The sequence below is a fragment of the Acipenser ruthenus genome, chromosome 4, assembly GCF_902713425.1.
Source record: "Acipenser ruthenus chromosome 4, fAciRut3.2 maternal haplotype, whole genome shotgun sequence".
Taxonomy (NCBI): domain Eukaryota; kingdom Metazoa; phylum Chordata; class Actinopteri; order Acipenseriformes; family Acipenseridae; genus Acipenser; species Acipenser ruthenus.
The window spans coordinates 26,151,875-26,167,504 of record NC_081192.1 but is presented as its reverse complement, the minus strand read 5'-3'; the positions used below and the strand labels follow the sequence as shown (position 1 = coordinate 26,167,504).

Here is a 15,630-nt window from a genome sequence, read left to right as displayed (position 1 = left end):
TCCCATATATTTGAGCATAAAATATAGCTCATTACCTGTGTTGTTTATTTTATACAGCCTTTTTTGCTCATCTTTTTTTTTAATGTTTTTATAATAGGGCAGCAGTGTGTGTCACCCCCTGGGAACTCCCTGCCACGGTCGGCAGTGACATAGCCTGGATTCACAGTTGTGAATGCAGTGTGGAGTAGTGGTTAGGCCTCTGGACTCTTGACCAGAGGGTCGTGGGTTCAATCCCAGGTAGGGGACACTGCTGCTGTATCCTTGAGCAAGGTACTTTACCTAGATTCCTCCAATAAAAACCCAACTCTATAAATGGGTAATTGTATGTAAAAAATTGTGATATCTGTATAATGTGAAATAATGTGATATCTTGTAACAATTGTAAGTCGCCCTGGATAAGGGCATCTGCCAAGAAATAAATAATAATAATAGACATTCTTTAAACAAAAACACACTGTTCACTGGATAGCAGATGACTTGAAATTCATTCTGAACAAAACAATTAGCTTCTGCAACAACACAATGAAATCATTTTTTTATTTTTATTTAAGTGCACATGTTTTTATGTCACATAAAAAAAAAATCCAGTTTGGAGAAGCTTTACTAAAATGTCATGTCAAAATGCTCTTGTATGCATTACTTCAAATATGCCAGTTTGAAAAAAAGGAGCAACATAAGCAGAATAAACATCACAATGAATGCCTACTCCACCCCTTTGAAAAGCCTAGCCACAGTTAACAGATTATTAAACACAGAGCTAGGATATGTGCGTTGGTGAAACAAAATCCGACATGTCGTAAATCTTGGCTTCCAGGTAGTGCCCCGAGATCAGGTAGAGGATGTATTAATTTGATTGAAGAGTTTATCCTTAATAACCTGAGACATCAAGCCATGGATAGCTTCTATTGTGGTCTTGCAGCTAAAAATAAAAATAAAAAAAAAACAGTCCAGTTACAATGAAAGTAAACTGCTAAACAATTCAGTGAAAACAAGACAGTACCTACCAGTTCATCTGGGTAAGCGGAAGTTGAATGAAATTTAAAAAAAAAAAAAAAAAAAAAAAAAAAATTTTGCCAGTAGCCTTTCCAAAGCGAACCCTGATCTCAACAAGTACTTCCAGGGTCAATTAAAATATACTGTTTGGTATCAATCCAAGATACAGTGTATGTGTGAAAATGCATTACATCAGGAAATAAAGCAGTATGTTAATAAACTAGATTGAGTGTGCCCTTACCTGTCTCTTGTCGCCTTGGCCAATTTATCTTCTGACTTCCTGTCATGTGTATCCAAACCTAACATAAAACTGCCCCGGCCAAGCTGGGCTTCAGACTGCTCCAGCTTCTCAGACAAGTCAAAAACCTGTCCTGTGGTATAATCCGAATTCTGGAAGAGAAGCAGAGAGAGAGAGAACGCAGGCATTCAGAGCTGTTTTAAAAGGAAGGACATAAAGAATATGAATTTCAGGACAGCAAGAATATATGTACAAGATAATGTTGCAAAAATAAAAAAAAATTAAATGTATATATTACACCCACTGGAGAGTCAATTATCCGATCTTTGATCAACCGTACTGTCTAATCGACCGAACACACCTGTAATCAAGTGATGAATTACGTGTGGTGTATTACGCACACAGCTTCTGCTGCTAAAACGGCTACGAGATTTAGCTGCAAACAAATGGACCAGTTTGAACTATTATTATTATTATTATTTATTTCTTAGCCGACGCCCTTATCCAGGGCGACTTACAATTGTTACAAGATACCACATTATTTTTACATACAATTACTCATTTATACAGTGGGGTGTTTTTTTGTTTTTTTAATTTAGTCGTTGCCAATTATTTTTTTATTATTTTCTCCCTAATTTGGAATGGCCAATTATTTTTAGGCTCAGCTCACCGCTACCACCCCTGCGCTGACTCGGGAGGGCGAAGACGAACACACGCTGTCCTCCGAAGCGTGTGCCGTCAGCCGACCGCTTTTTTTCACACTGCGGACTCACCATGCAGCTACCCAAGAGCTACAGCATCGGAGGACAACGCGGCTCTTGGGCAGCTTACAGGCAAGCCCGCAGGCGCCCAGCCAGACTACAGGGGTCGCTGGTGCGCGGTGAGCCGAGGACACCCTGGCTGACTTAACCCTCCCTCACCCCGGGAGGTGCTCGGCCAGTTGAGCGCCGCCCTCTGGAAGCTCCCGTCCTCGGTCGGCAAAGGAATAGCCTGGACTCGAACTCGCTGGATGCGCCACTCAGGAGCCCTATACAGTTGGGTTTTTACTCGTGCAATCTAGGTAAAGTACCTTGCTCAAGGGTACAGCAGCAGTGTCCCCCACCTGGGATTGAACCCACGACCCTCTGGTCAAGAGTCCAGAGCCCTAACCACTACACACTGCATTCACAACTGTGAATCCAGGCTATGTCACTGCCGACCGTGGCCGGGAGTTCCCAGGGGGTGGCACACAATTGGCCAAGTGTTGAACGGGCAGGGAGGGTTCAGATCGACTGGGGAATAATAATAATAATAATAATAATAATAATAATAATAATAATAAATAAATAATCTTTATTTTATAAAATGCCTAAATGCACACATCTCAAAGAGCTGTACAAACAAACAAAACACAAAAAAACATATATCCATACAGCATATTAAGAGTATACATAACATAAAAAGAAATTGCACAAATCAAAAACCAAATCATGATAAAAATGCCTTTACGTAAAAGTGTGTCTTTAACTGTTTTTTAAAAGCATCAACGGTGTTGGCATCCCTGATAGATTGAGGAAGGTCGTTCCAAAGTTTGGGCAGAAAGCCCTATCGCCCATGGAGCGAAACTTAGTTTTGGGTATTGCCAATAAACCCGAGGATGAAGAATGTAGATTACATACAGGTGTGTAACGTGTAAGCAATTCAGCAATGTAACATTGAGCTAAACTGTTCAAAGCCTTATAGGTTAACAACAGTATTTTAAAATCAATCCTGCTCTCAACCGGCAACCAGTGCAGAGAAGCAAGAACTGGTGTAATATTGGCACCCAGTTTTAGTGCCAGTTAAAATGCGAGCAGCGGAGTTCTGAATATATTGTAGCCTGCTAATAGCAGCCTTGGAGACACCTGCAAACAACGCATGAACTAGCCTCTCTGCATCAGGCACAGACAACATAGTGCGCAGGCAGGCAATGTTACGAAGGTGAAAAAAGGACACCTTGGTGACACTGTGGATATGTGACTCGAAAGTAAGGCTAGGTTCAAAGACCACACCAAGATTCCTAACTACAGAGCTAGATTTAACTTCAAGACCATCGATCACTATGCTAAGAGAGTGCAAATTTCTAAGTTGTCGAGGACAGCCAAATAGCATTACTTTGGTTTTATCGCTATTTAATTGTAGGAAGTTTTGCGGCATCCAAGTTTTAATCTCAGTCAGACAATTATCAAGAGCCGTAACGGCCACATTTGTATCCGGTGTAGTCTGAAAATATAATTGTGTGTCATCTGCATATGAGTTTAAACTCATACCATGACGACGTGTGATCTGTCCAAGTGGCAGCATATAGATATTAAAAAAGTAAGGGTCTGTGCCCTGTGGCACACCTGTAGATACTGGGCTAGGTTTAGATGTATAGCCGCCCACAGAAACACACTGCCTACGATCTGACAAGTATGATTGGAACCGCTGTAAGACAATGCCAGTAATACCCACACAGCATTCCAAGTGGTTAATTAGAATGGCGTGGTTTACGGTATCGAATGCAGCACTAAGCTCTAATAGGACCAGAATGGTCAGTGTACCCGAGTCAGCGGCCATGAACAGATCATTAACAACCTTAACAAGGGCTGTTTCAGTGCTGTCTCTTGATCTAAAACCTGACTGCAAAGGTTCATAAAAATCGCATTCCGATAGATGACTCTGTAGCTGCTGAGCCACTACGCGTTCTATTATTTTAGACAGAAAGGGCAGATTAGAAATGGGCCTATAATTACAAAGAAAATCTGAGCCTTGAAGAAGTAACATCAGCAAAATAGAACAAACAGGTATTGTTAAATGCCAATATATTAGGGGGCAGAATGGCAAGCGGGGCAGAAACTAACAGTTCCTGTATGACATCGATTTTAGTTAGAAAATAGTCAAGAAACGTATCACATTGCTCCCTAGAACCAGTAGATACAGAAACGTGTTTAGATGCCTGGGATTAGCAGAGCCCTCTCTAATGAGATTAGAATAAAAAAGTGATCTGTCTGAGTTTAGAGCATTCCTATATACAGTTTTATGCTCCCTCCATATTTCAAAATGAACAGTTAGGCCAGTATCCCTCCACCTGCGTTCAAGCCCACGCCCTGCAGTTTTCATGGAGCGTAACTGATCATTATACCATGGAAAACAATGGGTATAGGAAACCAAACGTGTTTTCTCAGGAGCCAGGATATCAAGCACATTACACAGGTTCGTATTATAAGACTCCACCATATCCGCCAGCACCCGAGGATGATCGTCATAAAGTGGAGCTGAAAACAAACTGTCAGCAAAGGCAACTGGATTAATAGAATTAACATTGTGAAATTTAAGAGTGTGCTTAACTTTTACTGCAGGCACTGGTAAAGCCAAATTAAACAAAATGGCCAAATGATCAGAAATTGTTATAGAGAGAGCTTAGAGATTAGTAACTGATAGGCTTGTAGTAATGACTAAATCAAGAATATGACTACAATTGTGTGAAGGGACATTTACATGTTGTGTGAACCCTACACAGTCCAGAAGAGACAAACTCTCTTGACAGAGAACAGGATTGAAAATCAACATGAATATTAAAATCTCCAACAGCTCATTCAGAAATGAAGCATTACGCTTTGAGGGACAGAAAACCAGAACCATCACCACAGGTACAACAGAGACTAATTTAAAGGCTAGACATTCAAATGTAATAAAGGCAGGGAGAACAACAGTTGTAACATTATCAGCAAGTCGATACACAACAGCCAACCCGCCACCACGAAGCACAAGCCTTTTCCAGAATCGGTAACTTATAGGAAACCATAAGGCTACCATTCTCCAATTTGTCATGCATGAAATACTGAAATATTGAATTTCCCCAGGCAACGCCAGATACACCTTGATGTATTTAAATAAGAAACAGTGACACATTTGTTTAGTTTTTAAAAAGTATACATGTTAATAATGAGATATTTTATATTTAGATACAGACCAGCACAGGTCAATAGAATTTTCGAGTGCAGCATCAGAAAAGTGGGTGTCACCACATTCAGATGAATATAGTTTTTACCTACTCATAGGCATATTAACAAATTCAAAGAAAATAGGAATGGATTTTTTATAACAAAATAAATAGAAATTAAACAAAATATGAACACACACACCACTGTGTTATGTATCAGCTAAACATTATATGAAAAGTAGAAACTATGCCATTCACTTGGAAATGCTACTTTGTATGCATTTTGTACCAATTGCTGCTGTAACAAAAGAACAGTTTGTTCCAGTTTGTCAAAGGTGGTGTGTTTATTGTTTCAAGAGAGAGAGGAATTTTGATAAACAGGAAACCCAATTAAACCTTTACAAGTGTTTCAGTCTACTTTGTGACAACACTATCTCTCCAATCACTGAGCAGGTAACAATTGACAGGCCCATCCTAGACATTGTACAAGCAATTTGTCTTCATCCCATTCCTCAACATTATTTGGTTAGTATGCAGCTATTTAACAAGGACAACACCAAATAGGAGACTGCAAGGTGCATTTCAACAACAGGACTTTGCTTTGGCTAAGCAGCCCTGCTAAAAGTAGGCTGTAATGTGTACAACAACCAGAGATAGCATCTGTTTCACTTGCTTTTAAACTGGGAGGAAAAGTTTACTCATCCAAAACACTTTTATAATCAGAGCATGACGGACAAGCATCAGGAACATGTACTGTTCGTCCTACAGCAGTGCTAGATATGTTTCTTGTTAAAAGAAAAGACAAGGTTTTAATTTTGCCACAGAGTTTTTGTGTTTTCATTATGCTAAAACAGAAGTAATCTAATACAGTGAATACTTACAGTAAGCAAACTTGAAGAACTGAGAGTGTTGACCCAATATTTGTTCCATAGGAGTTCCAGCAGTTTACGGTCAAGTGAAGATTTGAAATAAGACACCTCCAAAGCATAATACCTAAATACAAAGGACTCACTTAGAACATAAACAAACCCTGTTCACTGAACCTTTCTTTATATTCTTAAATTAACACAAGCTTTGCCTAATGTCTTTGTTCCATTTATTGATCTTATTCATTAGGTGACTAAACAAGAGCAACTGACCTAATTAGCTGATGTTATTTGTAACAAATAAAGTATTTAAACAGATGATTATATTTTCCAAAAGGAGTTTGCATAATACTGAAAATAAGTTTTGATGTTTGCATCTTAAATGGTTTAGGAGTTATGAACAGTTTAAGCAGAGGTGTGGGAGTTGGTGGGTTTAAAAAAAACAAACGAAAAAAACAAACATTTAAGCTCCTCTCTCAGGGATACTTAAATATCAAAACAATCACAAAAGCATTTCATAAGAAACTTGAAGCAATACTGTATGTGACACTTACTGTTTGCAGTGCACTCCAAAGTCTTCTATTTTGTTCAGTGGAATTGTCTGATATTCAGAGGGACCCTCATCTGGAGGTTTGTAGCCCTGAAGATATTTATTAACAACCAGTACAATTATCAACACTGCAAAATAGAACCAAACATATCTTTTCATTTTTGTTTAATTTGTACACATTATTATATACATTTTCACAGATTTTATTTATGTTTTGTAAATTTAAATATGCAATATTCTTGTATTACTGAACACACACTTCAAGTTTGTTTTTTTTAGTTAAATGATTCTTAATATATTTTACTGTCATTATATATGTATACTGTCATTCTTTATAGTTTTCTGGCACTTGAAACATATCTGCTCTCTATTCAAGAATGAGCTACGATCAGGATACAAGTGCAGTCATATTTGCAACAGTTCTTGATAATCTAGCTTGAAATTTCATGATATGATCCTCAACTAGGTGGTATTAACTTATCTCGTTCCTACAGGGATAACTGTGTTGAATGTAGGTGAATAGTCAGATGTCACATGGAATGACTCCATAGTTCAACCTGCAACAAAACTGACAGCACAGTACCTACCACACTTTTTTTCCCCAGTGTGCTTTTTGTATATAGAAATAGATGAAACAATAAGGGCCCTATTTAGCAACATTCACAAACCCCGAAGGCAATCGCAAAACACCTTTGCGGACAGTTAGCGGACCAAAATCAGACGCACATGTGGGCAAACAGACTGCCCATCTATGTGATTTAGCAACCGTGTTTTAGTGCCCACCAGGCAAGTCAGCAAGTCAACTATAGGGGAGTGTCCTCATTTACATACAAATGTAGCGATTTAGCAAACCATCAACAGTGTTTGAATTGACATGTGAAAACCAGGTCTAAACTGCGCACAAATTACATGGTTGACTATAAGCTGAAACTGCCAGGTAAGCAGGTAAAGAAAAAGAGAAATAAAAGAAATATGGAGTGCGCACTGGATTTCTGGCTGTATCATGTGTGAGATGTATCTGCAGCTTTAGTAAAGTGGGCAGGAGAATTCATCCATTTCCCTGTCTCTCACAAGCTGCAACAAAATACAAAGCAGGGGTTTCCTGGGAGCCATTGATTGCGCACCAACACAGAATAGGCACCTCTATATAAATCGTAAGGGGACCTATTCTGTCAACGTGTAAGAAGTGTGTGATGCCAACAACTACATCACAAATGTGTATGCAAACCACCCTGGCTCCGCTCATGACTCGTTTATCCTTGCTAATTCGCAGGTGGCAGCTGCGTTTCAGCGGGATGACAGTCTGAGAGGCTGGTTAATAGGGGACAACAGGTATCCACTGAAGCGGTGGCTACGGACACCGCTGCTCAACCCCATGACCTCTGTCGAACAGAGGTATAACCGTACCTTTAAATGTGCTTGTACTGTAATCGAGAAAACATTTGGAATCCTCAAAATATGATTCTGATGTTTGGATGTCTCTGGGGGAACACTACAATACACTCCTCAGAAGGTTTGCAATATCATCCTTGCTGATTGTGTTTTACATAGGAGGCTGTGTGGTCCAGTGGTTAAAGAAAAGGGCTTGTAACCAGGAGGTCCCCGGTTCAAATCCCACCTCAGCCACTGACTCGTGTGACCCTGAGCAAGTCACTTAACCTCCTTGTGCTCCGTCTTTCGGGTGAGACGTAGTTATAAGTGACTCTGCAGCTGATGCATAGTTCCCACACTCTAGTCTCTGTAAGTCGCCTTGGATAAATGGGTCTGCTAAATAAACAAATAATAATAGCTCTCCGTAATGGATGTGATGTTGAACAGAGGAAAGATTACAGGGACTGAGGGAAGCAGATGCTGAACGTGAAGCCCCAGTGGTGGACGTTGCAGATGCTGCAAGTGCCAGGCAGGTCAGACAAAGCCTTATACATTAATTTTTATTTATTTCGTAATCTTGCTTGGTCCTTCTCCTCACTTGGGCTGCTGGAGAATTTAAATTTCTTGCGCTTTTGTCTCCTTCCTTCTTTTTTTGGTTTCAAAATGCCCTCCATTCGCTATCGCAGATGCACAGGTGCTCTTAAAGGGAATGTTGAATCCTTGTTGGTTGAAACCTTACTCCCCCACTGTGCTTTGATTGGCTGGGCGCATGATTCGCTATTTGATGCGAGATAGCCCCCACGAGACCCAACTTCTAAATCACGTTTTCAGGCGCTATTGCGGCGGTTCGCTAACGATGTCATTTTTGCCCGAGCAGAAGCGGCTGCGCACATATTTGCTAAATAGGACCCTCAGTTACTTAGTTGCTTTTAGGCGTTTTTTTTTTTAAAACATAAAAAATGATTTACTGCTCAAGGTTTGCAATTTTAAAACAAATGTATTACCTTAGGATATGTTCTAAAAGCTCCAAGATTTACTTTCCCAGCAGATATTGTTCTAGTTGGGTCAATCTTAGAGAGAGAGAGAGAGAGAGAGAGAGAGAGAAACGACAAAATCAGATCACAATAATGTATTTATTAATTAATAAAAAGATTAATTATATAATTCACTGTAAACCATGCTTGATTAAAACCAATGCTTGTGTATTTCTACAATCCATCAATAGTCACACTACAGATCTTAATTATTACCAATACAGTATTATGAAATTATATATTATTGCAGTAATACATAATTATGAAGGCAACCTTTATATTTTGACTTTTTACCAACACCAAATGAACACACAAAATCAGCTTCACGTTAAAACAGCTGGAAAATATCAACTAAATTATAATTATGAAAAGATTCAATTTTGGAGTGTTTCTGTATTTTTCACTGCTGACATTTTAACAGCATGCAAATTTGAATATAACCAGTGCCAAACCATAAAGAGGGTGTTCATAATCGTGGGATATATTCAATATTTTGCAAATTATTGTTAATATTTTAACAGTTTATCATATTATACCCAAATGCAATCTGAAAGGTACACTGGAGGACAGGAGTCTATGATGAAAGACAGTGAAAAAGATGACTTTTTTTATCTAGAGTTTGACAGACCAAATGACAGAATCAGTGCATATATTTAATAATTTCACTTTTTTAATGTTTGATATTGTACTTATTGTAAATTTCACAAATACACTGGACAGATTATACAATGATGTATTGTTATCACTTTACTGGGTAGGTAATTAATTGTGTTTGCCTTGAGCAATTTGAATAATTTAATAAAAAAAGAAATTGCCTTCCTTCTACTAGCTCAGTCGATGCAGATCTGCTCTGTACGCATATATTCCAATATTTGTACTTGATTTGGAAATTAAATAGAATAAGATTGGGTTTTCCATGAAATGCATCTCATTCTGGCAGTTATAAACAAATAATTGTTTGTTTCTTACTAAATGTTTACATATTTTGATTTTAGATTAATGATTTATTTATATGGAAAAATACCACCTCCCTTTTTTATTGGAACACATTGAAGCTTAGATTCCAATAATCTTAAAGCTAATGCCAGGACATTTTTTGCTTAATTATTTTATGCTTTGGAGCAGTAAAGAAGGTTTCTAAATGGGAACTTCATGAATACCGTGGCAATTGTAAATGGGTTTACATGTGGTATGGGTTAGAATCGGCTGTACTTACAACAACTGCGACAAAAGGTTCCTGAAATTGCTGATTTAGCATCTGAGTGCTGACATCAATCCCGGACAGCCAGCAGCCATAACCAGGATGGCTGTGATACCAGCCAATAGCATTTTCTAGTCGCCCAACCTATGAGGGATAAGGACATTTATTTAAAATGGTACTCAATTAACCAAAAAAAAAAAACAACAACTTATATAAATGAATCATTACCACTTTAAAGTCATACTGAAATTAAACTAAACAAAAAACACCACCACAGCAACCCCTACATTGAGAACCATGTGTCGTCTCCCCACACAAAATAAACCCCAAAAATTATTGTATTTGTGGTTGAGAGAAATTAAATGCATGCAGTTTGAAAAGTACATTTGAATTCAGGTGCAACTGCCTGAAAGAACAGTTGATTTTAGCCCCAAAGATGTCTTCTGAGATCTAAAAATACCTAAAAGAAAAAGCACAGTGCCACCAGCTGGAGATGTTGCACTTTGCATTGCTTGATTTTGTGTGCTTTAACCAACAGTAAAAAATAAATAAAATTAATTAAGTCAATTAATTAAATAAATACAAACTAAACTAAAAAAGTATGTTATTGTATGTTATTCCTATTCCCTTACAGCACATTCTTTTTTATATATATCGATATCAAAATATATACTTAATAAATATTTAATATAATTCACTAACTTTTCCAGTCACCTGGGCCTCCCCGTTTACTCCTTCCCATTTCTGTTACCATTGTTTAAAAAATGTGTAACACGAGTGTGTGTTTGAACTAGCCAGGATAAGCTACCGCTGGGTTTTATAGTATTTTACAGCACTTCAAACAGGTGGTTGATGCAATCCAGGATTATTCCCTAGTGCTGTAAAATGCAGCTCTGGTTTATCCCATTGGGGTTCCTTAGAACCTTGTTCTGCCATGCGTCACACTGGATGGATAACGTGCACTCACAATTCTACTTGCCCTACAGGTTGAGATTTTATACCATCATTTTATGATCTTCAATACAATGATTTCTGGAGTTAAGACACATTTGGAAAGTCGAATTGTATTAATAGTTTTGAGAAGAATCCCCCATTTGAAACAACAATAATAATATTCAAAACAAGGTTCAGCTGGGAAATTTAACAGACCTGTTTTGCATTTTCTATGTATGCAGCCATGTACTCATATGCTGCTGCCTGAGCATTGACGCGGGTCTCAGTTCCCTCAACCGGCAGTGCAAAACTGTCCATGATCATCATGGTCTCTCCGTCCACCTTCCCCAGCATCAACCCCATGACCTCGAGGTTACCTCCTGACCTGGCATGCATCACCATCTTCAGAAGGGCTAGAGCTGTGATCTTGCAGTACTTGAAATAATGATGGCTGAAATCGACAAACAGAAACACAAATAAACATGCATGTATGGAACACATAGCTAGACTGTGTGATGTCTATAACCAAACACTTCTACTCACATATAAGATCACATATAATCTGTAACATCATCATGTTCACACAGTTGTTTGTGTTCTTTATAGTGAAACAGTTGACCTTATATTGCACTTTATAATGCCCTAGTATACTAAATGCCCATGTGTTGCCCTTTCCTCCCACAAAAACACTAGCATGCCCTTCTCCAATCCTGGCGATAACACTATAATTATTATCTTACCAAAGCCTGGAATGTCTTAAACTACAATGGAATGGGTGTATTGCTTATCAACCTACGCAAATGTGTAATGGGTTGGTCTAGTCCAAAAATAGGCCGGGATAGAAATAAGACTCTTCATTGCATAGCAGTTTCACCCATTCAATGTTTTACTACGATTTTGATTAGCCACAGTGTATATAGGTAACAAACTTAGGTGTGTCTTATTAAACTCATAGTAAAACCAGAAACTGATCGATCGGGTATGCAATGGGAGTCTTATTTCCATCACTGCTTAGCATGACTAACATTTTTTGGGGGCCGAGAGAGAAAAAATTACTAAAGACATGTAAAATAAGTCGTGAAAACAATACATCTACTAAGGGTTAGTCTATTGACACAACCTGATGTGTGTTGACTAGTCTTATGACTTATTATCATTCCTGCATTTTTACCCACCTGTCAATACTGCTTCAGAAAACACTTCACTGTGTATCACCAACAAGAAAGGATACAGTTTACTGCCAAGATATAGGCCTCGATCGAAACATTAGTGAGTAAGCTTTCAGTTTGTTTTACAAACTCTTTTTCTCCGCCATGACATTTTGATACACTTACTCTTTTGTCCACGGTTTTGCTGCCAGGATCTCTTGTTGCTGCTTTTTGTCGTATTTATAAATTTCATCAATACTCTGAACTTCTTGCATGCTATTGGAGAGTTCCCATGTCTTCTGCGCAGTGCTCGAACCGGCCATTTCCTAATTAATTGGTATTGCTATGCTGATATAGAATTAGTAGCTAGTTCTGCTAAACAGAAAACAACAACAAAGTATACTTATTTATTCAAAATAATACATTTAGGTGCTAAAATCTACAACAGTAAGCAACTCCCATCAACAATACCAGCAACAGACTATGACGTGTTTTGAGATTCACCACTGCCGAATTCACGGGGGTTACAAAAAATAACACAAATACAAATAACCACTGTAAGTCAAGAGGTAATGATTTAAAATGCCTGCTACAGAAATATAACTAAAGTTATCGTAGCCTCGTCATGAGTTGTTTATTAGACGTATTATGCTTTTACCGATATGTTTTTAATATGCTATGTGTTATCTATAGTGGTACAGTCCTGGTATATAACATTGTTGTAAAAAGGCGTGCTGCAAGGTGATGGCGACCTCTGTTGACAGGACTAGGATTTCAATTTATTTATTTATTTATTTATTTATTTATTTATTTATTTATTTATTTATTAAATGTAGAAACCATTGTGGTGCTTGCATTTATAATAGAAAATTCTGCGCAATGTTTTGTCGATAAGCTTTGATAGGCATTGTAAGAAAAATAAAGCTAGGAAAATACAGAAATTATTATTTTTTAAAAAAAAAAATATAGGCCTAGATGAAAGTATTAGTGCGTGTTACCTTTCAGTTCAGGCGGTGAACGATGTAGTACTAGTAGCCACTAGAGGCCGCTAAACAAACGTTGTTGAAGTAATAGTATCAATTTAGTGGCATTAGGTTTAGGGGTAGGGGTTAGATTTATCTAGGGTGCGAAACAAACCATGTTGAAATAATAGTGACAGTTTAATTGACATTAGGTTTAGGGTTAGGGGTTAGATTTCGGGGTTAAGTTTAGGAGTTAGGTGTAATTCGTATATGACGTGGCACGGACTTAATTTTCGGTGTTAGTATTGTACAGTAATTGTAAATGAGGGAAGGTGATGAGTTTAGTTGAATTAGTTCTGTTGATCTGCCACATTTGCCAAAGATATGACGTTTAAGGATAGTTGTTGTATTTTAGTTTTTTCTAGTTTTTTTAGTTGAATTAGTTCTGTTGATCTGCCACATTTGCCAAAGATATGACGTTTAAGGATAGTTGTTGTATTTTAGTTTTTTCTAGTTTTTTTGGGGGGAGGGGGGGTGCTTAAAAAAGCTGCGGGAGCGCAACGAGAGCTGTCGGTACAGCCGTATTTTGTTTTACAAAGTTTTTGTAAATAAGTTTAGAATTTTGTTATATTCTGCTTTTTTTCTTCTTTGTATTAATATAACAATAGTAAAGAGTGAGACGTGTAGAATTTTGTGTTTTTGAGTGTGTGAGTTAAGTGTACCGTACCCCTATTATTTCATTACATTTTTGTGAACACCTGTGTTGTGGTCGCAATAATTTCAACTGTCGTCTCATTTCAACCATACCTAAACCACAGCGGATCTCTCAGAATCGTGTGTATCTAAACATCTTCTTTGCTTTATGCATTTTTATTTAAAAAAGCACAAAACAAAAACGGCACTATGCTGTCCACGTTGACACAAAAGTTCCAAACTCCAAGCCGACAGGGGGGGCAATTGATTTTCATTCGCACCATTAAGGTCTGTGGTGGCAGCATTCGCTTGTTCAGCCGCATTCCCGCAGCGCGCAGGAGTCGGTTTGTATCTGTTGCCGAGGATTGGGACTGTTGACTGTCTGATCCATAGAGTACAGTGGGCTTGTATACCATATAAACATCTGATCGTGCACTGTTCAACAAGAAACCATTTATAAACGTTCTGATGTTATTGTATGTCGAAAAATTCCACATGCCGTCCAACTGAGTGCAGGTAAAACATAAATAAGTACAGAAAACTTACCGTACTTAAAATGTGATAGCTTTGTCTACGGTTCATATTTTTATGTTATGTATTTTTTTTCTTTTTTAAAATTAAATCTGTATTTTCTGAACTGAATATTATTATTATTGTTTTTTAGTGAGGTGTTATGTTTCGGAACAGTAATTTAAATAATGGTAATGTATGTATACACAGAGTAGCCTACTTAATGAAATTCAATGTAGCTGCAATATTATTAGATAGCACTGGGGCCGAAACTTCTAGTTGCTAGGTTCCAACTTCCACGCGCTGTTAATTGTAACGTTCTGTGCAATTTTGTCTGCTGGTAGATGTTTCATTTGTTACTCCCAGGGAGGTAAATGTTTGTTCACGTGAAAATTATGAGTCATATAAAATACATTTATCACTTGACGATGCGTTTGGATTTCTTAAATGTTATTATTATTATTATTATTGAATTATAGGCTGTGAAGTAATTTTGTGTGGTCTTTTTGTACGAGCCTGCGTTTGTTTATTACGGTTGCCTAACAACGAAAGTCATATTTTAAAGGGACATTGTTTCTATTGTGGCCTAGGCAGACCAAGCAAGTCTACCAAATAACTACTATATTTGATTTGGTCTCGCAATAATTCCCAATGCAGTTCAGTTGGGTATTTGAAGATTGCTTTTAATCTCACTCTTCTTAGAGGTCTGACCTTGGTATCCATGGTTTAGGCCAAAAAATGTTCTAATCGAGATGGTTTAATACTGCTGTTTTGTGGGTGAACCAAATGATGGGAAAATAGACTGCAGGATGCCATCACCGCAGGTCATGACTGCTCTGGAGCCAACACCTACTGCAAATGGACATCCAAACTGAATTAAACTAAACAGCTTGCCAGAAAATCTTTAATCACTTTGCAGTTTAATGTACCACCCTTTCTCTTTGAGTTAGGCATCAGACAGATTGCAGCATAAGACAGACAGCATCTGTAATGTTCCCTTCAGTTTGGTCAGGAAAGGTTTTTCCACAGCAACATTAAGCACAATTTCACCAAGTGGCTATAAAGTCACCCACTTTGTTACAGTACATAAAAAAATAAAAATACGTGTATAAATAAATTTAGTCTCAAAGCTGAAAAGTGAGATATTTTGAAGATCTATCCAATATCCCTTCTAATTTACCCAAAACA

General features: G+C 37.8%; 2 protein-coding genes across 7 annotated transcripts in view; one reads left to right on the top strand and one right to left on the bottom strand.

Moving 5' to 3' along the window:
- Nucleotides 1-520: 520 nt before the first annotated feature.
- Nucleotides 521-12,810, bottom strand: cops5 (COP9 signalosome subunit 5). Of its 2 annotated transcripts, none has more exons than XM_033998799.3 (8): nt 12,464-12,810; nt 11,346-11,580; nt 10,212-10,340; nt 8,966-9,031; nt 6,595-6,680; nt 6,056-6,167; nt 1,235-1,383; nt 521-919 (listed from the first exon to the last, which is right to left on the bottom strand). In XM_033998799.3, exons 1-8 carry the CDS (start codon nt 12,598-12,600, stop codon nt 829-831), a joined length of 1,005 nt encoding a protein of 334 aa, XP_033854690.1. In that variant the 5' UTR covers nt 12,601-12,810; the 3' UTR covers nt 521-828. The 2 variants fall into 2 exon arrangements, with proteins under 2 accessions (XP_033854690.1, XP_058878228.1); XM_059022245.1 differs by lacking the exon at nt 12,464-12,810 and adding an exon at nt 12,305-12,323.
- The window catches only part of LOC117400524 (centrosome and spindle pole-associated protein 1-like), a 37,025-nt gene continuing 33,773 nt past the window's right edge, over nt 12,379-15,630 (top strand). For 2 of the 5 annotated variants that reach the window (XM_034000617.3, XM_034000616.3), the window contains exon 1: nt 13,858-14,448. The gene's annotated coding sequence lies outside the window, so the exon portion shown is untranslated. Of the gene's footprint in view, nt 12,399-12,809; nt 12,835-13,851; nt 14,449-15,630 lie in introns of those variants that run through there. The other 3 variants (XM_059022243.1, XM_059022242.1, XM_059022244.1) reach the window with 3 other exon arrangements.

Excerpts from the sequence above, each read along its gene's own strand:
- cops5 (XM_033998799.3), bottom strand. The coding sequence starts at position 12,600 with ATGGCCGGTTCGAGCACTGCGCAGAAGACATGGGAACTCTCCAATAGC. Across the intron at positions 11,581-12,463 it reads GCAAAACCGTGGACAAAAGA|CCATCATTATTTCAAGTACT; the intron begins GTAAGTGTATCA and ends TGTCGATTTCAG. Across the intron at positions 6,168-6,594 it reads TTTGGAGTGCACTGCAAACA|GTATTATGCTTTGGAGGTGT; the intron begins GTAAGTGTCACA and ends CTTTGTATTTAG.